Below are 22155 nucleotides of genomic sequence, written 5' to 3' on the forward strand. Positions count from 1 at the left end.
CTCATACAACACAACACTCATACAACATACAGACAATACATGCAACTCACAACACAACATACACATACAACACACTCATACAACACATACAACACATGCAACTCACACACAACACAACATGCACAACACAACATACAACATATACAACACAACACTCATACAACATATATGTGTATTGCATACACATAATACATGCAACTCACAACACAACATACACATACAACACTCATACGACACATGCAACTCACAACACAATATGCACGTACAACACACTCATACAACATACAACATATAACACATACAACATACAACACATGCAACTCAACACAAATACATGTACAAGGCACTCACACAACACACAACACTGATACAACATACAACACATGGAACTCACAAACACGTACAACACACTCATACAACATACAACCCATACAACATACAATACATGCAACTCATACAACATACACATACAACACTCATACAATACACAACATTCATACAACACAACACTCATACAACATACAAAACATACAACTCACAAATACATGTACAACACACTCATACAACACATAACACTCAAACATACAATGAATGCAACTCAACACAACATGCACATACAACACACATACAACCCATGCCACTCACATACAACACAACACGCTCATACAACACATTCATACAACACATACTGTACAGATTCTAAGTATGAAATAGAAAACAGCACATGCACAGTTTCTAAAGTATGACAAAAGCTTTTTTCAAGAAGGTCATCCAACATCCAAACTGGTAACATGTCTTCATTTTCAGCTGCTGTTCAGATTCAAGCATCTTTATCATCCGCTCCATGAATTACAATAATATAGCATAAACCCTTTTTTCATTTTACACCCACTTTGGTGTGGGGTGCTCCAAAACAGGGGCCAGGAGCCTCAGAGTCACCCCTCGGAACAAAACACAACTCACACTCAGAGGCCAGGAAGGGAACTCGGGGGGCGACACACATTCTCTCATCTGCAGAGCTCTGCTTCAATTACTTTACATGTAACCGCGGCTGGAACAGGGTTGGTTACGGTACAGACACGGCAAACTGAGGAGAAATTGGCAGGTGGAGAAAGATCAGCCAGAATCCAAGGAAAAATGCTGAGCATTTTCCACAAATAGTTCACACAACAGACAATAGTTGGGCTACTGAAAGTTTATTGAGAGGGGTCTTGCTCCAAAGAAAAAGTTCTTTCCCAAGGTTATCAAAGACTCACAGCAGACCCCGGCCCCCAACACACCATCTGCAGAGGGCCTGTTAGTCAAAAAGAAGACAAGACAGAAGCAAGGGGGTGCGGGGGGAGGAGAGCAAGAGGGGACCGAGAACTCGGAACCAAGGGATGGGCAGACACTGAATGCCTGACTCCAGGGTTATCGCCTCAGAAAACAAGTCCGTTTAAGCCCGTGGTAACAGTGTTAGCGCTTTCACTGAACCTGCACTCAACACTGGAGAACCTCCCTGCATTATGAAGAGGAGCCAAAAAATAACATTAATTCACAATGTAGAGTGATGATTCAGCCACAGAAAATAAAACTGATATAATCCACTACAAGTCACACTGTGTCTTTCTTTAAGACTGGTTTATGATGCAGGTAAGAGGCAGCTTGACATCTAAAATACTTAAACTGGCAAACACCTTGTTTCCCTGAATTCTCACAACTGTGGCACCAGCTAGGGTAAGACCGAGTGGTTTTCAGAGCGTCCAGAACAGAACAGATCAATCATAAATATGCAAAAGTGATCTGAAGACAGAATATTCCACGTTTCAGCTTAAACTAGTCATGTGATTTCCAATAAGTGGGAAACATTCATACCAATGTTTATAAGAAAGTTCAATGTAAACACACAGTACAGAACACTATCTTTGTTTTGGAATTTATTCATTTAATATGACAATTTCCATTGTTTTTAGGGATTCCTGATATTGAATGTTCATCTTTATTAATGATGAGCTACCCATTTTCTGACTGAGGAAACGGAAAGTTGTCACTGCCTAACAGCAATACTCAAAACAGCCTGTATGAAAGGAAAAGGCATATCTGTGCACACACACATGCATACACACACACGTCCACATGTGTACATATGCTCATACATGTACACGCATACACGTGTACACATATGCACGTGTACACACGCATGAACATGTATGTGTGTGTAGATGTGTGCGCATGCATGCACACATACACACATGCATGCGTGCACACGCATATGCACACACACGTACATGCATATACACACGTACACATGCACACATACGCACATACATGCATATACACATGCACATACGCACGCGTACGTGCACATACATACGCATACACACATGCACACGCATGTGTACACGCATGCGTAAGTATCATCTCAGGTACGTGGATTCAAAATTCTGATGCAAACAAGAATAATCACAAAACAGGGTAGGGTGTCAACAAGTGAGAATTGAGATGGATGTTCTGGAATGTTCCAGAGACAACATAGGGGGACGGCTGCACATCACATTAACATCTTAGCCATTTTAAACGTGACCATTCCTGCCAACATCAGCCTGGATTAAGATGATTTCATTTACATAAGGAACAGAAAATATAATACTTGTTCTAATGAGATTCTCTAATCATTAGATTATTTTCACAATTTTAAGTAATCACTAAATAACTTCCTTTCAAGGGTCTAAAAATAAAAATAAGATAACAAAAGAAAGTCACAGTCCTGACAGCTTTATCATGCAAATCACAGCTGTGAAAATAAAGCATGTTTTTGAGACTATGCCTTCCTCAAATATCCTTCATGGAATTTTGTACCAGTAATGGCTGGTAATTAATTGTTATACCAGGTGGAAAAGTATATCATTCAGGGTATATGAAGTAAACATGTAAAGAGAAATGACCACACACACCTGAAACCAGGTCTCATTTCAAAACCGTTTCCTACCTTGGATTTGCTTAATTTACTTCATGAGGTGCCTCCAGGAGAGGAAGCAGAGCTAGGGTCTGCCCCGAGGCCGCTTCAGGAAGAGCTGGGTGGGCACCAAGCCCCTCAGACAGAGGGCTCCGCTACGTTGCTATGACCCCATCCCTGCGGCTCCCCGAGCGTGTGTCCCTGTGTGTCACGCAAACCCCTGCCACACAGGGGACACATGCCACACGCCTGACACAGGCTCAGCACACAGCGATCAGTAAGTGGTGACTAGAGAGAAGCGACGGCCTCCAGCGTGGACGGAGAAAACAGGCCACAGGCTCACAGAGGAAACGCCACAGATCCACAGACGGAGGAAATGCCACAGACGCACGGACGGAGGAAACAGGCCACAGACGCTCGGACGGAGGAAACAGGCCACAGACGCTCGGACAGAGGAAATGTCACAGATGCACAGACGGAGGAAACAGGCCACAGACGCAGGGACGAAGGAAACATCACAGACACACCGACGGAGGAAACGCCACAGACGCACGGACGGAGGAAACGCCACAGACGCACGGACGGAGGAAACGCCACAGACGCACGGACGGAGGAAACGTCACAGACGCACGGACGGAGGAAACGCCACAGACGCACGGACGGAGGAAACAGACCACAGACGCACGGACGGAGGAAACGCCACAGACGCACGGACGGAGGAAACAGACCACAGACGCACGGACGGAGGAAACGCCACAGACGCACGTACGGAGGAAACAGGCCACAGACACACAGACGGAGGAAACGCCACAGACGCACGGAAGGAGGAAACAGGCCACAGACGCACGGAGGGAGGAAACGTCATAGACACATGGACGGAGGAAACAGGCCACAGACGCATGGACGGAGGAAACACCACAGACACACGGATGAAAGAAACACCACCGATGCAGGGACGGAAGAAACACCACAGATGCACGGATGGAGGAAACGCGCCACAGAGGCACGCACGGAGAAAACAGGCCACACACGCACGCATGGAGAAAACGCCACAGACCCACGGACGAAGGAAACAGGCCAGAGACGCGCACACGCCAGTGTGGAACATCGGACAGGAACGTCCCGGCCATGCACCGTCCACTCCCACTAGGGACTCCCCACCCCAGAGCACCCAGGATGGCTGTGGAGCTCCTGCCGCTCACCCCAGAGGCGAAGCTGGGGAGCCAGAGATGAGCAGGTTCACATCCATCAAATGCGGCTGCAATCCCTGTAATAACTGGAGGTCACCATTAAACAGAAGGGCACTTCACTTGGAATGAAAGCACTCTGCATAAAAGAACTAAAGATTGGCTGGCGACCGCTTAGAAACCGTCACAATCATTCTTGTGAGTGATGGCGAAGCTTCAAGAGTGGTCACTTTTCCTGTAGAAACGCCACAGAGGTGATTCCTGGAACTCATTTAGAATATTTCTTTCCCAGAAACCACACAACCAAGAATTTAATAGTGCCGTCTCTTGACCAGAAACATCAAGATTTCTGATGAAACTAAACCCTGCCCAGCCTCCTGATTCTAGAAGGTGCTATACAGAAAAGCTAACTCGGAGGAGTTGCATTTTTGTCATCCATGACACACATAAAAAAAAATTACATGTACAAAAAATGTAGGAATTGTACAGTGAATACCCATGTATCAACCCCCTGGATCACAGATTAGATTTTAAATGTAAAGTTCTAAAGGTTCCCAGCTAAGGAAATGTGCAGTGTAAGCCTGTACCTGGTTAGAACCAAGGGGGATGGAATGAGCTTTCCCCGGCCTTGCTGCTCAGCTGGGAGGGGCTGCCACAGCTCAGCCACCCCACCCCAGAGCACCCAGGATGGCTGTGGAGCTCCTGCTGCCCACCCCAGAGGTGAGGCTGGATCCCCAATCTTGGTGGTAAGAGTGAGCCAGCCTTTAGAGGCCACGTGGTCTATACTTGAATAGAAAATGTTCCAGGAAACCAAAGATTCCAATGCCTGCGATGAATTCCTAACCATTTGAAACCCAGTCTCCTCATCTGTACAAAGAGAGCAATGCTGTCTCCTGGGAAAGCATTTCAGAAGGACGAAAAAGGATCCACATGAGAGCAGCTGAAAACGAAAAGGCACCTACAATTATAAGATTTTTTCTATATCTTTGTTTCAAGGAATGTCAGCATTCTAAATATTGCTCTTCATCCCACATCACCTTTCAGGAGCAAATCATAACAATCAAAACTATCAGCAGAATCCCCACCCGCTCAGTCGCCGTGTGCTTCTTCTCCCTGCATGAGAATTCCTGCAGAAGACGGGGCCATGCAAGAATGGCTCCCTGCCATCATGTGCCCATACTCCTTCCCCAGGGAGCTATTCCTGTACTCATGGGGCATGGGAAACCTGTATAACGCCACCAGAACGTCCTCGTTTGACTTACACACTTCCCAGAAGGGCTGATTTTATCCAGAATCCTAACTGTGTCAAACACTAAACCTAACCAATCATCAAGAAAACAAGGAAATGCAAGGCCATCTCCTGCCCCAGGTGCATGGCTACTAGGGGAGAAATAGAAAATGAGACATGAAAGGAAACTTTTAAGATATTGAGACCATCACTGGAGGATTCCAGGAACCCATTACAGATCATTGCTGTTCCTAATAACAGGAAATAAATTCTAAAATTCCAACAGGCATGGTGAGTCCCTCACTTGTATGGAAATCAAAATAATAATCCATCACTATCTTCAAAGAGACAAAAGAAAAACTCTACTTCCTTTTCATATTAATTTGTGTACAAGTAACTAAGTGAGAAAATCTTAATGTCTGGACTGTGATATCAATAGCAAAATAACCCCAAGCACCCCAATTAAAAGATATAGACTGGCTGAGTGGATTTAAAAAAAGAAAAACCAACTATATGCTGCCTACAAAAAACTCACTTCAGCTGTAAAGACACACATAGACTAAACATGAAGGATGGAAAAACATGTTTCACATTAATGGAAATCAAAAGTGAGCAAGAGTAGCTATATTTATTTCAGATTAATCACAATTTAAGTTAAAAACTGTAAAAAGGAGACCAAAAGGTAATTATATAATGATAAAGAGATCAACACAGCAAGAGGACATAACAATTACAAATATATGTGCACCCAACAACAAAGCACCCAGATATATAAAGCAAATATTAGTAGATCTAAATAGAGAGGGAGGCCGGGCGTGGTGCCTCACACCTGTAATCCCAGCACTTTGGGGGGCGGAGGCAGGTGGATCACCTGAGGTCAGGAGTTCAAGACCAGCCTGGCCAACATGGTAAAGCCCTGTCTCTACTAAATACAAAAAAATTAACCGAGCATGATGGCACATGCCTGCAATCCCAGCTACTTGGGAGGCTGAGGCAGGAGAATCACTTGAACTCGGGAGGTGGAGGTTGCAATGAGTCGAGATTGCACCACTGCACTCCAGCCTAAGCAACAAAAGCAAAACTCCATCTCAAATATATATATATATAGAGAGAGAGAGAGAGAGAGAGAGAGAGAGACCAACACAACAATAGTAGGGGCTTCAAAACCCCACTCTCAGCACTGGAGATCATCTAGACAGAAAATAACAACAAAATATCGAATTTAAAGTACACTATAGACCAAATGGACCTAACAGACATTTACAAAACATTTCATCCAACAGATACAAAATGCACATTCTTCTCCTCAGCACATGGAACATTCTCTAGAATCAATCACATGCTAGGCTACAAAATAAGTCTCAATACATTTTTTTAAAATTGAAATCACATCTAGGATATTCTCAGACTGTAACAGAATAAAGCTATAAATCAACAACAAGAACTTTCAAAACTGTATAAATACATAGAAATTAAACAATATGCCCTTGAATAGCCAGTGGGTCAATGAAGAAATTAAGAAGGAAATTTAAAAATTTATTGAAACAAATGAAAACAGAAACACAACATATCAAAGCCTACGGTATAGAGCAAAAGCAGTATTAAGAGGAAAGTTTATAGCAATAAACTCCTACATTAAAAAAAAGATTTAAAATAAACAACCTAACAATGAACTGCAATGAGCTAGAAGAGCAAGAACAAATCAAATCCAAAAGTGGTAGGAGAAAAGAAATAACAAAGATCAAAGAGGAACTAAATAAAATTAAACTAAAAAATACAAAAGATGGGGGAAAATGTTGGTTTTTTGAAAAGATAAATAAAATAGACAAACCATTAGCTACACTAAGAAAAAAAAAAGAAATCCCAAATAAGTAAAATTAGAAACAGAAAAAGAGAATTACAATTGATACCACAGAAATACAAGGGCTCACTGGAGACTATTATGAACAACTATATGTCAACAGAGTGGAAAACCTAGAGGAAATCGATAGATTCCTGGACATGTACAACCTACCAAGACGGAACCAAGAAGAAACGGAAATCCTAAACAGACCAATAATGAGTAACATGTATGACTAAGTAATAATAAAAAGTCTTCCAACAAAGAAAACCCCAGGACTAGGTGGCTTCACAGCTGAATTCTACAAATTTTTATTTCAATTCTTCTCAAACTATTCCAAAAATATTGAAGAGGATGGAATTCTGCCAAGTTCATTCTTCAAGGCCAGCATTACCCTGATACCAAAGTAAGACAAGGACACAATAAAAAGAGAAAACTATAGGTCAATATCCCTGATGAACACAGATGCAAAAATCCTCAACGAAATACTAACAAACTGAATCCAACAGCAAATCAAAAAGATTATACACCACGATCAAGTGGGATTTCTCCCAGGATGCAAGGATGGCTCAACAAACACAAACCAATAAACACGCTACATCACATCAACAGAATTAAGGACAAAAACCATAGGATCATTTCAATAGATACAGAAAAAGCATTTGATAAAATTCAGCGCTGCTTCATGATAAAAACTCTCAACAAACTAGGCACTGAAGGAAACATACCTCAACACAATAAAGGCCATATGTGACAAACCCACAGCTAACATAATACTGAACGGGGAAACACTAAGCTTTTTCTCTGAGATCTGTAGCAAGACAAGGACGCCCACTTATACCACTCCTATTCAACACAGTACTGAAAGTCCTAGTCAAGAGCAATCAGGCAAGAGAAAGAAATCAAGGGCACCCAAAGTGGAAAGGAGGAACTCTAATTGTCTGTTTTCAGACAATATGCTCTTATATATTAAAAAAAAAAAAGACTCCAGCAAAAATCTCTTTGAACTGATAAACAAATTCAGTAAACTTATAGAATACAAAATGAACATATAAAAATCAGTAGCATTTCTATAGACCAACAATGAGCCAGTGGAAAAAGAAATCAAGAAAGCAATCCCATTTAGCTACAAAAATATAAAATAAAAATAAAAATACCTCAGAAGAAATCTAACCAAGAGGGTTAAAGATCTCTATGAGGAAAATAATATTCTACCCTCTGAGGGTAGAATAGTGGATTCTAGAGACAGGAAAGGGTGGCGGGAAGGGAGAAAGGGAGAGGTTAGCTAATGGATACAAAATTACATCTAGATAGGAAAAATAAGGTTTAGTGTTCTATAGCCTTGTAGGGTGACTATAGTTTACAATTTATTGTATATTTTCAAGCAGCTAGAAGAGAGGATTTTGAAGATTCCCACCATTAAGAAATAACAAATGTTTGAGATGATGGACATGCTAATTACCCTGATTTGCTAATTACACATGACAAACATGTATTGAAATATCACGCTGTATCCCATAGATATGTACTATAATGTGTCCATTAAAAAGAATAATTGTTAAAAACCCAAGTGCTATTTCTCATTTGTCCTAAGTCAATGTTGTGGTCCATTGGTGAAGACCTAGCCATTTGCAAAGAAGACTATATAGTCACTTGAGCTGAAAGCAAATGAATCACCACAAAAACTACCACTGGCACCAAGTCTTGTTTCCAGAATTTCCTGCCCACAGCACTGCCACAGTCACTGTGGGCAGGAAAGACACACTAGCCACCAAGTTTCAACCCCAGCACAATTGAAGCCTTTATTTCTCTGGTTTGGAATAGGTGTGTGTTCATAACTTACATTTGCTCCAACTGCCCCCTTGCTTAAATAGCTCCTTAAGGATGACTTCCTGTTACTAAATCCCAACAGCTTCTGAGTATCCATTATATTCTCCAAAGTAAATAAAAAGAGAAAATGTGTTGAAAGCCTGATAATGTTCACTTAGGAATCCAGCATGATGTACTGCTTGAAACGGACACTCCACCTTGTTGTTATTATACATAGTTGAAGCCATAATTTCTGCAATACCATTAGGTCCACAAAGGGTGGGGCCAGGGAACTTCAAAGTCTGTCTCTGATTTTTTATTTAAAAAGGAAAGCTTATGAGAGTAGGTAATGAAAATAAATATTCACACAACTCAGAACAGGGGATGATGAAACATAAAGCCCCAGCCTGGCACAGGTGTCCGGCCAGTGAGGGTGGAGACCCAGACTCATACAGTCCCCACAATCCCCCAGAAGTGCCACAGACAGGTGGGTAGCCTGAGACAGAGCCAGGCTCCGAATTCCAGGAGCTGTCTGGCTCATGTGCACCCGGCGTGGTCCAGTGCATGAGGATGCCCCACGTCACCAGTCCCAGTGCAGAGCACAAGAATGCCTGTGTCACAAGCCCCCGCTGCAGAGCATAGCCCGAAGGTGCCAGCCCAGCCTCCTGCACACACTGGCCACCAAGGCACTGCCCTCCAGGAAGGAGGACCTCAGAGGTCATGGCAGGGTGAGGTCCTGCTCTTCATCATCCCCGAGCAGTGGGGAAAGTCCCAGCAGACATTTGGGGAGTCCCTACAGGTGGCTCTGGAACTCTGAGTAGAAGTTCAAAGATGTCCCCAGATACACCAGACTCAAACCTAAAACAGGCCATTCTTCCAGATATGCCCAGACTGGAACCTATATAGGCCATCCTTCCCAGCTTTCCTCTGGAAAAGCAGGCTTAAAAGAGTATCAACTAAAAGGGGCCACCAGGAAGAGAGAAGTCCTATCTTTAAAAAAAGAAAGAATTTTTTTAAAAAGAGGCACTGAGGCTCTGACCCATCTGAGCACAGAGTACGTGCTCGGCAGCATCTGTCAGAGCAGAGGAAGCACACACGTGCTCTCCATACCCTGTGCTCCCAGCACCCGTCCTCCCCGCACCCAAGCTCCCCACACCTGTGCTCCCCGCGCCCATCTCTACTCCCCATGCCCATGCTCCCCACACCCGTCCTCCCTGCACCCATGCTCCCCACACTCGTGCTCCCCGTGCCCATCTCTGCTCCCCACGCCCATGCTCCCCGCGCCCATGCTCCCCACACCCGTTCTCCCCACGCCCATGCTCCCCACACCCGTGCTCCCCATGCCCATCTCTGCTCCCAAAGCCCATGCTCTCCGCACCCATCCTCCCTGCGCCCCTGCTCCCCACACCCGTCCTCTTCGCGCCCATGCTCCCCGCATCCGTTCTCCCCGCGCCCATGCTCCCCACACCCATCCTCCCCGCGCCCATGCTCCCCACACCCATCCTCCCCGCGCCCATGCTCCCCACACCCATCCTCCCCGCGCCCATCTCTGCTTCCCACACCCATGCTCCCCACACCCGTGCTCCCTGTGCCCATCTCTGCTCCCCACACCCATGCTCCCTGTGCCCATCTCTGCTTCCCACACCCATGCTCCCCACACCCGTGCTCCCTGTGCCCATCTCTGCTCCCCACACCCATGCTCCCTGCGCCCATCTCTGCTTCCCACACCCATGCTCCCCACACCCGTGCTCCCTGTGCCCATCTCTGCTCCCCACACCCATGCTCCCTGCGCCCATCTCTGCTTCCCACACCCATGCTCCCCACACCCGTCCTCCCCCCGCCCATGCTCCCCACACCCATCCTCCCCGCGCCCATGCTCCCCACACCCAGGCTCCCCGTGCCCATCTCTGCTCCCCACACCCAGGCTCCCTGCACCCGTCCTCCCCACGCCCATGCTCCCCACATCCCTGCTCCCTGCGCCCATGCTCCCCGCACCCATGCTCCCCGCACCCATCTGTGCTCCCCACAGCCATGCTCCCCGCACCCATCCCCCCTGCGCCCATGCTCCCCACACCGGTCCTCCCTGCGCCCATCCTCCCCACACCCGTGCTCCCCGCGCCCATCTCTGCTCCCCACACCCATGCTCCCCGTACCCGTCCTCCCCGCACCCATGCTCCCCACACCTGTGCTCCCTGCACCCATCTGTGCTCCCTATGCCCATGCTCCCCACACCCGTGCTCCCCGCACCCGTCCTCCCCACGCCCATGCTCCCCGCACCCGTCCTCCCCGCACTCATGCTCCCCACACCTGTGCTCCCTGCACCCATCTGTGCTCCCTATGCCCATGCTCCCCACACCCGTGCTCCCCGCACTCGTCCTCCCCATGCCCATGCTCCCCACACCCATCTGTGCTCCCCATGCCCATGCTCCCCGCACCCGTGCTCCCCGCACTGCGTTCCCTGCCCCCATGTCTGCTCCTCAAGCTCCCTTCCACAGATTTCCTCTGTACGCCCTTCTTGATAGTCACTGTCACCTGGAATCGCCTGGATAAATGGAGGTAAAGAAAATAAATGGAGGACCACGTTGGAGGACAGAGTGGAAGCGGCTATTTACCAAGCAGGGCTGTGAGATGAGCGCATCTGATCCACATTAATCCTGACAGTCGGTTTATTAGCCCCGTTCAACAGCTGGGAACACTGAGGTGGGGAGGGATGGGCTTGCTTACCCTGGACGATGCTGACAGTGTGGGCCCAGCCCGGTCCCACAGCCACCAGGAGGAGGCTCCTGAGCAGGCAGGCACAGAAGTGCAGCCCAGAGAACGCTTGGGACCCTGGCACAGACTCCTCAGGAAGGAAGCAGAGAAAGGCCCACAGAGACTCAAGCAGCACAGAAGAAGGTCACCCACAAGTTAAAAATAGATGTTTGTGCTTTACCGTCCCAGCATGCTAAAAATCCAACCCGCTCACATGCACGGCCTGACATGAGCCCGGCCTTCTGCAGCACTGGGCCAAGCGAGAGATGCACCTGCCCCTCTCCCAACAATGGCAGGCTCGGCAGCTGCTCTTCAATGTACTTGACACCCTTCCACGAGGATTAAGCTACACTGTCTGCACTGGGTAAATTTAATCCCGACACAGCTAACCGTGTGGATCTGCAGCACAACAAACAACCTGCTTAGGATGATTCTATCACTGACAAAGACGCTGAATCTCCCAGCAAAGCCCAGTGACGTTTCTGTTTTCATTTCAGGTAAACTGGCCCACACCGTCTAGTTTACCTGCTGATAATTCCTTGGAAAGACCATCAGGGGAGATCCACACCATTTTCAGCTTTACAGGGATGTGAATTTCCATGCGATGAGAAAGGGAATGGGGAAATAAAACAAGGATTCAAAACAGATTGTTCTGAATTGTTTTGCCTGTGTGCTTCCTGGGAGTGGTAAAGTCAGGAACTGCCACTCTGTGTCAGGTGAGGGAGTAATACAGACAATGGCACCAACTCCTGAGACAGAGGACCTGACACATGGTGCAGCCACCGCTTGTGGCCACGGAAATTCCAGGGAATGCAGACCCCAGTTGCCTGGTACAGCCACCACCTGTGGCCATGGAAATTCCAAGGAACGCAGGCCCCAGTTGCATGGTACAGCTACCGCCTGCGGCCAAGGAAATTCCAGGGAATGCAGGCCCCAGTTGCATGGTACAGCCACCATCTATGGCCACAGAAATTCTGAGGAATGCAGACCCTCAGTCCCATGGTGCAGCCACCACTGCGGCCACAGAAATTCCAGGGAATGCAGCCCCTCAGCTACATGGTACAGCCACCATCTATGGCCACAGATATTGGGAAACACAGACCGCAGTCACATGGTGCAGCCACCACCTATGGCCATGGAAATTCCAGGGAACACAGACCCTCAGTCGCATGGTACAGCCACCATCTATGGCCACGGATATTCTGGGAAACACAGACCGCAGTCGCATGGTGCAGCCACCATCTATGGCCACGGAAATTCCAGGGAACACAGACCCTCAGTCACATGGTACAGCCACCATCTACGGCCACGGAAATTCCAGGGAATGCAGACCCCAGTCTCTAAAGTGTTATTTGTTTTATGAACTTCACTGCAGTGACTGTGGAAGAGTTTCTCTCTGTGCAGAGCTCAGCATCCAGAAGGGAAGTTGGCCCCAGGAACGCCTTCCTCCTCTTCAGAGCTCAGGGCCCAGGGCTGACGCCCTTGGGAGAGGTCCCTGTTTGGCAACTGTGCCTGTGGAGGGTCCCCCAACACTCACCGTGTATCTCCTAGGAGCGGAGGCTGCAACAGGGACCCAGAGACCAAGCCTCTGCTCAGGCAACAGTGAGCTGATGGCCTTCCACTCTAAGTTCCAACTGCACGGAGTGTGTATTCCATGAATGCTTGTTAAATGAATGATTCACATAATAAGGTCTTCTGTGCTGACCTTTGCTGGTCTGCTGACCATGGGCTTCAGAGCACAGACCTCATTCCTGGAGCAACCAGCTCTTCCCAGAGCAACGGCCGCTGGAGGACAAAGGCCAGGGCTTCTTCCTGCAGCAACGCACTCAGGACCCTGCGCTGGGCACGCTGGGGCCTCTCCAGCAGAAGATCCCCAGCCCTGACCTTGCAACACCAGCGAACCCCAGGGGAGCCCCAAGTGCTCAAAATCAAGTAAATGTCCATTGTGATTTAACATATCAATTTTAGAAGAAAGGGCAGATTGCCACCTCCCTCCTCAAACTAGGGACCAAAATCGATACAAGGCCTTAACTGAGGCTCTGCCTTAAATCCTGCTAAAACTACCAGCCAAACACCCAAATTTACATTAAAGTTAAAGGAAAAAAAAAAACTAAACCAAACACCTGTAAGAAATGGTCAAGTAAACTGTGATACATCAACCCAAAGATTAAACATTAAAACGATGAAGTAGCAAGATATTAAAAGAATACAAACTCTATGTACGTCATGGCTCAAGGGTTCTAAAATTACACAGAGGCAAAGACTGGAATGGAAGGGGAATATGTTTACAGATACATTTTTTATTTTTTAATTTTTAATGGTATATTACTTCTCTAATATATGATTTGACTAACCAGATAATTCAGCAAAAAAAAAAAAAAAAAAAAAAATCAATCGTGCCTATGGATAAATATGTAAAGAATCCCTCTCTCTGATGCCAATGGAATTAGTTTGGGTCCGGCCCACAGTCTTCAATCTTTTAATTAAGACACAAAAACCATCTTCCAAGCTATTAGCGAAACAAAAAATGATTTAAAACCAGGAGCCCAAAAGAAAAGACCTACCATCAATCACAGCATCTCTCCACGCCTCTCTACCCTGGACAGTGTTCCTTCTTTCCCCATTTTCATACCTACTGCACAAAGCACTTAGTAAAAAGTTATCTCAATTCATGAGTCACACAGCACAAAGGGCCGATGTCACTACCAACATATCCCGCAGCCCAAAACCAAAGCAGCAACCCCCAGCGAAGGGAAAATGAGAGGCTGCTGGTTGTAATTGTAAATCTCACAACTCAATGTCTTAGCACTTTCCTGCCTTGTTGCTTTCAAGGGCTTATTAAAATTAACTCCCCTACTGGATATTGAAGAAATAAGGCAGGACGGTTGTGCAGGCTCTGAAGAGGCGGAGCCCTCGTTCCGCGGCCACCGCTGTCTTTCTACCCACAGCAGCCGGGTTTACCAATTAGTCTCCCTTAAAGGGCACTGTTTATGATCATCACCAACAAATGGATGCAATTACTTCTTTTGAGATGTAGCAAGTTTTTGGCCCTCAGCAGAAAAAAAAACAGGGCACTGGCACAATAGTCATACATTCTGCATGGCACACACACAGAAGGAAGATTAAAGCCCTGGAGGTGGAGGTGTTCGGGAAAGGAAGGTGGAAGCAGGAAGGACATCCACGAGATAGAGTGGTCAGAAACCGACCACGTCACCAAAGGGCGCCATAGACGTTTCAGAGGACAAAATGCCCGTCTTTCCAGGGTAAACACCCATTTGCCAAACTCAGCCAGTGACGGCAAGCAGGAGTTTGCTTTTTTAAAGGCGTCTGAGTAACGATGAGAAGAGCAAGAAATGAGCTTAATAATGGGACTGACGGGGCCCTGGGCTGGTGACTCAGCCAATGTGCACAGCATCAAAACCCAGGTTCCTCAATGCGCTCCCTCTGCAGTTCAGGAGAGCGCTACAACTCACCCCATAAATCACTGCTTAAAAAAATCAGTTCTAAAAAAAGAGACGACCCATTTGAAAGCAGCTGGGAGGAGGAAGACAGAGAGTGACTCACAGAATCCAACCGCTGTAGCCTCGGAACCATAACAAGAATATGAAACTAGCAAGTCCAGTGTGAGGCAGAACAGAGACGCCGTCATGGCTCTCAGGAGGCTGAGCGGGAAGCACGTGGCTCGGGCCCTTAACGGCGCCTGGAGCAGCCAATGGGCCTGTGCCCTTCGTGTGGGTTCGCTTTCCTAGCTTCCTGGCTAAATTTGATGTATAGCATTTATTCGCCAAGAAAAGAACATTCAAATCAAACTATTGTCATAACTCTGAAGGACTCTTAACATTCCAGTCTACACATTCAAAAGCCCACACACATCAGTGCTGCCACTGTGCAGGTCACAATGTTTTCAATGCATCTTGCACGCAACCAGTAATGATGTTTTCAATGCATCATGCAGGTAGCCATCTCATTCAGGATACTTAAATAGCTGTGACGACTTGATACTTAGTTATCTGTGACTTTCAGATAGATGTAACAACGCTACCTGGCCAAGAAGTCCTCACCCTCCTGAACCCACTGACCCTCCCACCCTCCTCTCAGTTACAAGAAACTGTCCGTGAGGCTCAATGAAGCTCAGCTTTCGCACATTTGTTTTTTCAGAGTAAACTATTTCTTTTCAACGAAAATAATGTGTACAGAGTCCTCAGGACCTTCTCTTAGGCTCTGGAAGGCGGCCCCCTGGTCAGCTCTTACACAGGCGTGTGACTTCCTCACTGTGCAGGGTGGAACCTCCAAGAAATGCACAGGGCTGGGGGTGCCGAGGGCAGAACTCCATTCCAAAGCCACAAATATCTGTGACTTTGTGCCAAGTGTCCTGAAAAAGCCACCCCCAAAACCTACAAACCTCCCACTGGGCCGTCATTTTAGGATCCCCTCTTTGGCGACAGCAACGTGCAGGCTGTGTGAAGACCAAGTCTCTGTACTTGACACGTATTCATATGTGCTAACAGTAACACACACAGCCAGGCATGGTGGCTCACGCCTGTAATCCCAACACTTTGGGAGGCTGAGGCAGGGGGATCACCTGAGGTCAGGAGTTCGAGACCAGCCTGGCCAACATGGTGAAACCCCATCTCTACTAAAAATACAAAAAATTAGCCGGGTGTGGTGGCGGGCACCTGTAGTCCCAGCTACTTGAGAGGCTGAGGCAGGAGAATCACTTGAACCCAGGAGGCGAAGGTTGCAGTTAGCCGAGATTGCACCACTGCACCCCAGCCTGGGCAACAAGAGTGAAACTTTGTCCCAAAAAAAAAAATATATATATATATATATATATATATATATATATATAAAAACACACGCACACGGGTCCCTCAACCAACACAGGAAGACCTGGCACGTGCGCGAGCCTTCACCTCCCTCTGCGAGCAGGTTCTCCCCTGCTGAAAAAACATTAGGCTGCACTACTGTGGAGCATAACTGATCGCTGAAGGAATCGGCTACATTAATTAGCAGAGCAGAGCATGGAGGATGGAGTCAGCGGGCACGGAACACGCTGACAATTACCAAAGCCACAGAGTACAAAGCATGGCACGTATTTTTCAAAACTTCTCTTCCACCAAAACCCAACCATTTTTGCAGGCTATATTACGAGTTCTATCAAAATAATTCAGCACCTCCTAAACAAATGGGAAAGAGTTCCTTCTGAAGCATGCACTGCCCAAAAAGATCAGTGACCAGTCAACAGAGAAACTTACTTCCTAATTTGAATCAACAGCTAAATGCAATCTTTTTAAAAATAATAATAATAATAATAAGACATGAGGCTGGGCACAGTGGATCATGCCTGTAATCCCAGCACTTTGGGAGGTCGAGGCGGGCGGATCACCTGAGGTAAAGAGTTCGAGACCAGCCTAGCCAACATGATGAAACCCCATCTCTACAAAGGTACAAAAATTAGCCAGGTATTGTGGCGGGCACCTGTAATCCCAGCTACTCAAGAAGCTGAGGCACGAGAACCACTTGAACTCAGGAGGCAGAGGTTGCAGTGAGTTGAGCTCATACCACTGCACTCCAGCATGGGAGACAAAGAGTGAGACCCTGTCTCAAAAATTAAAAAATAAATAAGACATGAGTTTGTCTTTATGGGGAAGTTTTCTGCTTCCGCTCCAATTTGTTTGGCAATTTCATGTAAAGTATCAGTTATTAATGAAATTATTTTTAGGCCCTTTAAAGCCACAAAAAAGAATACCCAATTATAAAGGGCAAAAATGTAGGGAAGAGAAGGGAGAAGAAAATATTCTGGGGAAAGGAGTATGAGAAAGCAGCCGCCACAGCCCTCTCATTCCTTGACCCTCCCCAGAATGGAGCTCCAGATCACCTGGAGGCCCCCCCACCCTCATGGCCTCCTCACCTGCAGGGCCTCCGCACCCTCACGGCCTCTCCACCTGCGGGGCCTCTCCACTAGCACAGCCTTCCCCCCACGTGGCCTCCCCACCTGCACAGCCTCCTCACCCGAGGGGCCTCCACACCCTCATGGCCTCCCCACCTGCACAGCCTCCTCACCCGAGGGGCCTCCGCACCCTCATGGCCTCCCCACCTGCACAGCCTCCTCACCCGAGGGGCCTCCGCACCCTCACGGCCTCTCCACCTGTGGGGCCTCTCCACTAGCACAGCCTTCCCCCCACATGGCCTCCCCACCTGCACAGCCTCCTCACCCGAGGGGCCTCCACACCCTCATGGCCTCCCCACCTGCACAGCCTCCGCACCCGCACAGCCTCCGCACCCGCACAGCCTCCCCACCTGCACAGCCTCCTCACCCGAGGGGCCTCCACACCCTCATGGCCTCCCCACCTGCACAGCCTCCGCACCCGCACAGCCTCCGCACCCACACAGCCTCCCCACCCGCACAACCTCCCCACCCACACAACCTCCTGACCCGTGTGGCCTCCTTACCTGCGTGGCCTCCTCCCTGGCTCACACTCAGACCCAAGTATGTGAGGAGATGACCCCCCTGGCTACACACCCTGAATGTATCCCCACATGGATTCGAGGCCATCAGCTCCCACGAGAGGGCTGCCCAGCACTTCTCCCCACAGAGAGCCCTTGTGTTTTGCTGGCCGCGTGCTCTGTGGTGTGAGCTGGCCTCGCCTTCCCCTGTGAGGGGCATCAGGTGGCACGGGGCAGGGACGGGTAGTGGAAGAAGGATGGAGCCCTCGGCCCCGCAGCAGGAAGTGCCCCTGCAGCCCTGCAAAGCAGGACACCAGCAGTGCATGTAACGGCGCCCAGCAGGCAGGCACAGCAGAACTGGACCAGGGTCTAGAAACCTACACAACGCGTAACCCATGCAGGCTGGCAGCCCACACAGGAACCTCAGGGGAATGCTCTACTCTTTCCTTCAGTCTATGTTATGTGCTTAAAACGGAACTTTTTCCATCCTCCTCTGTAGGAAATGAGCACTGGAAATTCCACATATGTTTCTATAATATTTTCTGATATTTTAATAAAATGATGACAACCAACTTAAAGAATTCTCTCCACTTGAATTTTGATTGAAGATGGGAAATAATTCAGCATTAACAGCTGTTTTCAGCTTTCACTCTGAAAGCAAATACATTGAGGAATTTTTGAAGTCCAATAACATAAAGAAACACAGATTTTTGATCCTTCAATTCTTGGATTTCTATTAAGCAATACTGGAAAACAAGTTGATTCATCTAATTTAAGCCCGTAAAACTGTTTTATGTGGTTATGAGACACAGAATTCCAAATGACCTTACAGCACTACCCCCATAAACTCAACCTGGGCAAACCCACACTTCACAGCAAAGTTAAAGACCATCCAGCAAACAGATGAGGCAGTGGGGCCAGCACAGGCCGGAGGGTGCAGAGAGGCTGAATAGAGCCACGGAGCAACCCTCTCACCCTTTCTTCTTAAATGTGTAGCTCAGATCTCAGCAAGATTCATGTGGAAGGAAAAAACATAATTAGGCTTCCTGCATGCAAACACACACACCCCTTTCTCTGCCTGGTCTCTCAATAAGAAACTCATTAAGCCCTTTTTAAAAAACCTGTACAGACGCAAGGTGTTCACGGGGAATTCGGCTGAGCACACCTTCGTCGAAAGTGGCTTTGCCATCGTCTGGGCAGCAAGACAGTATCCCCCACCCTCCAAGAGCAACTGACAGGCAAGTGTCATCACCTCGAAAGGCCACAATGCCCAACACAGGACACCCATTCCCAGCGACATCCCAGACTCTGGGAACAAATGTGGGTCCAACTTCTGGGCTAGCAGTGGGTGGGGGAACCCTCAGATGGGGCTCGCCCTGCTGAGCTCAGGGGCGCTACGCTCTGCTGACATGGATGGGGCACTGACACTTCACATCAGTGTGATGCAGGCAGCACAGAAGCCCGTCCTGAGACAGCGAACACGGAGGGTGCTGCAGGCAGGGGTGCATCTGGGCCGAGACGCGAGCCGGGAAACCTACCCAAGGCTGACACAATCAGATAACCAGGGTGGGCCTTTTGCAAATGATACACTCCTTACCCACCAAACGAGCTGTATGCACTGCACAATCTACTTACCAGTTTACATCCGAACCCTGCACACGGCATCTCCCGCCTCCTAGCCATGCCCTCCTCATCCTCAGCTCCTCAGGAGGGCAGCAGCCAAGCCCATAGGCCTGGAAGACTCTGTCCCCCCCCTCCCCCCCACCAACTGTGTCACGTTACAGGACACTGACACACCTAGCGGAACCCCACATCTGAAACTGAAAAACAGGACCATTTCCCGTCCCCAGAAGTCTGGAAAGGCAGTTGGCTGCACACCATGGCCCCTGCTCACTCCCTTCTTTGCCCTGAAAGTGTTAAAAAGGAAAACATAAAGTCAACACCAACTTCTCCCTGCCGGTGAAAATTGGCACGAATGAATTTACTTTCTGGCTGCCGGCCCTCACAAAACCGTTACCCAAAAAAAGTTCACCATGCTAAACTGCTCCAAATATAAATGTGAGACGCGCCGGCCCACCCCCACCCCACCCCACGTTACAGGAATGGCCTGACCAGGATGAGCCCGGAGACGGCTAAATGCACATCAAACATTTCAGATTTGGGAACTTCAGTGGTTTTGGGGAAAAGACCTGGCAAAGCCCGATCTGAAACTTATGACAGTTGAGCACATGATCTCCGCCATGAAGAGCAAATAAGAGGCGTACACAACCCTCCATAAGACCGCGGTGGCTGATCTGCCACAAACCCTCCTACGACAGGACCAGGACAGCAAGGCCGGAGCCCGGCCCGGGGGGAGGTTGACGATTCCGCCCAGCCCTCCCCGCGCAGCGCCCGCGAACAATGGGGGTGGGATCCCCCGGGCCGCGCCAGGACCGCTGCACGGCCTGAGCCACCAGAGATCGAACCCGGGGTCCAACGACAAGTTTCGCATTGAAATCAGGCCGGGCGTTCCAGGCCGAACCGGCCAGCGAGGAGGTGGCGCGCACCGCGCTGCTGCACCAAGGACGCCGCGGCTCCAGCGCAGAGCGCACGGGAAGGCCGATCCCGCCGGGCCCGCTGCATCCTGCGTCCCCGCGCGGCGCCCAGGCCCCACAGACACCCCCAGGGCGCGGGGGGATCGCGGCCCCACAAACATCCCAGGGCGCGGGGGATCGCGGCCCCACAAACACCCCCAGAGCGCGAGGGGATCCCAGGCCCCGCAGACACCCCCAGGGCGCGGGGAATCGCGGCCCCACAAACGTCCCCAGAGCGCGGGGGATCGCGGCCTCACAAACGTCCCTAGGGCGCGGGGTCTGGGGGTCCGGGGGACGCGCACGCTCCGGGCTGGGGTCGCACCTCCCCCTCCGGGCCCGGCCCCCGCCCCGCCGCAGGCCCCGCGCCCCCAGCCCTCCGCGCGCGGCCCTCCCCGGTGACAGCGCGGCCCGGCCCGGGGCGGGGGCCCGGTTACCTTCCGACAGCTCCAGCTCCAGCTCGGCCAGGCGCGCCCGCACCTCCAGGGGCAGCGCCATGCCCTCCAGGCTGCGGTCCGCCATGCTCCGCGGGCGCCGCGCCCCGCACGGCCTCCTCTTTGTTCGCAGGCGGAGGTCTCGGCGGCTCCTCGCGCCCGGCGGAACCGCACCGAGGAGGAGGCGGCGGCGCGGGCGCGGAAGGCGGGCAGCGGGCGCGCAGGGACCTCCCTCCCCTCGGCGCCTCCTCAGCGCGGCCCCGCCACGGCCGCCTCGCGCGCCCCCGCGCCCCACGGGCCCCGGCCCGCCCCGCGCGCGCTCGGCCCCTCCCCGCAGGCGCTGCGGACCCGGCCCCGGCCCTGCTGCTCTCGGCCCCGGCCCGGCGGGAGCGTCTCTGCGCGCGCGCGTCACGGGGCCGCGGGGGCGGGGCGCGCTCGGGGGCGCGAGGACGCGCGGGAGCGGGAGCGCGCTCGGGGGGGGGGGGACGCAGGGGGGCGCGCGGCCTCGTCGGCGAAGCGCGCGCTCCCGGGGGCGCGCTCGGGGGCGGGTTGGGGGCTCGGGGCCCGCCGGGCGGGGCGGGGAGGGGCGGTCTTGTCTGTCCTGGGCTCTGCGCGTCCAGCGGAGCCTGCGGGCCCGGCCCCAGAGCCTGGTCCACCCGGCTCCCTGCGAAAATCACGTCCTGGAGCCGCAGCTTGACGTCTGCGCGAAAACTCGCAGTGCCCCGGGTCTTGGAGGGCTGGTTTTTTGCTAATGAACATTTTAAGAGGCGGAGACGGAGCGCTAGGCTGGAAGTTTCGAATGCAGCGACCAGCAGATGACCTTGAGCGACTCTGAGCCTTTGCCTGGAGGGTCAGTGTCCCCATCTGTGAAAAGGGGATGGGAAGACAAGGTTGGGTCACCTAATCTCCAAATGCCAGGTGGGCCCGAAAAGCCTGGCTCCAGCCCTCCCGGGA

General features: G+C 50.0%; 1 protein-coding gene across 7 annotated transcripts in view; it reads right to left on the reverse strand.

Annotated features, from left to right (window-relative positions):
• Nucleotides 1-21468, reverse strand: part of DIP2C (disco interacting protein 2 homolog C) — a 436795-nt gene extending 415327 nt beyond the window's left edge. For 6 of the 7 annotated variants that reach the window (XR_010146752.1, XM_016962527.4, XM_024346149.3 and 3 more), the window contains exon 1: nucleotides 21205-21385. Coding sequence is in view for 6 of the 7 variants with exons in the window: in XM_016962527.4 (XP_016818016.1) it covers nucleotides 21205-21289 (85 nt within the window). In the remaining variant the exon portion in view is untranslated. Of the gene's footprint in view, nucleotides 1-21204 lie in introns of all 7 variants that reach the window. The other variant, XM_016962526.4, reaches the window with a different exon arrangement.
• Nucleotides 21469-22155: the final 687 nt, after the last annotated feature.

Source organism: Pan troglodytes, chromosome 8 (genome assembly GCF_028858775.2).
Source record: "Pan troglodytes isolate AG18354 chromosome 8, NHGRI_mPanTro3-v2.0_pri, whole genome shotgun sequence".
In the NCBI taxonomy this organism is placed as follows: Eukaryota; Metazoa; Chordata; class Mammalia; order Primates; family Hominidae; genus Pan; species Pan troglodytes.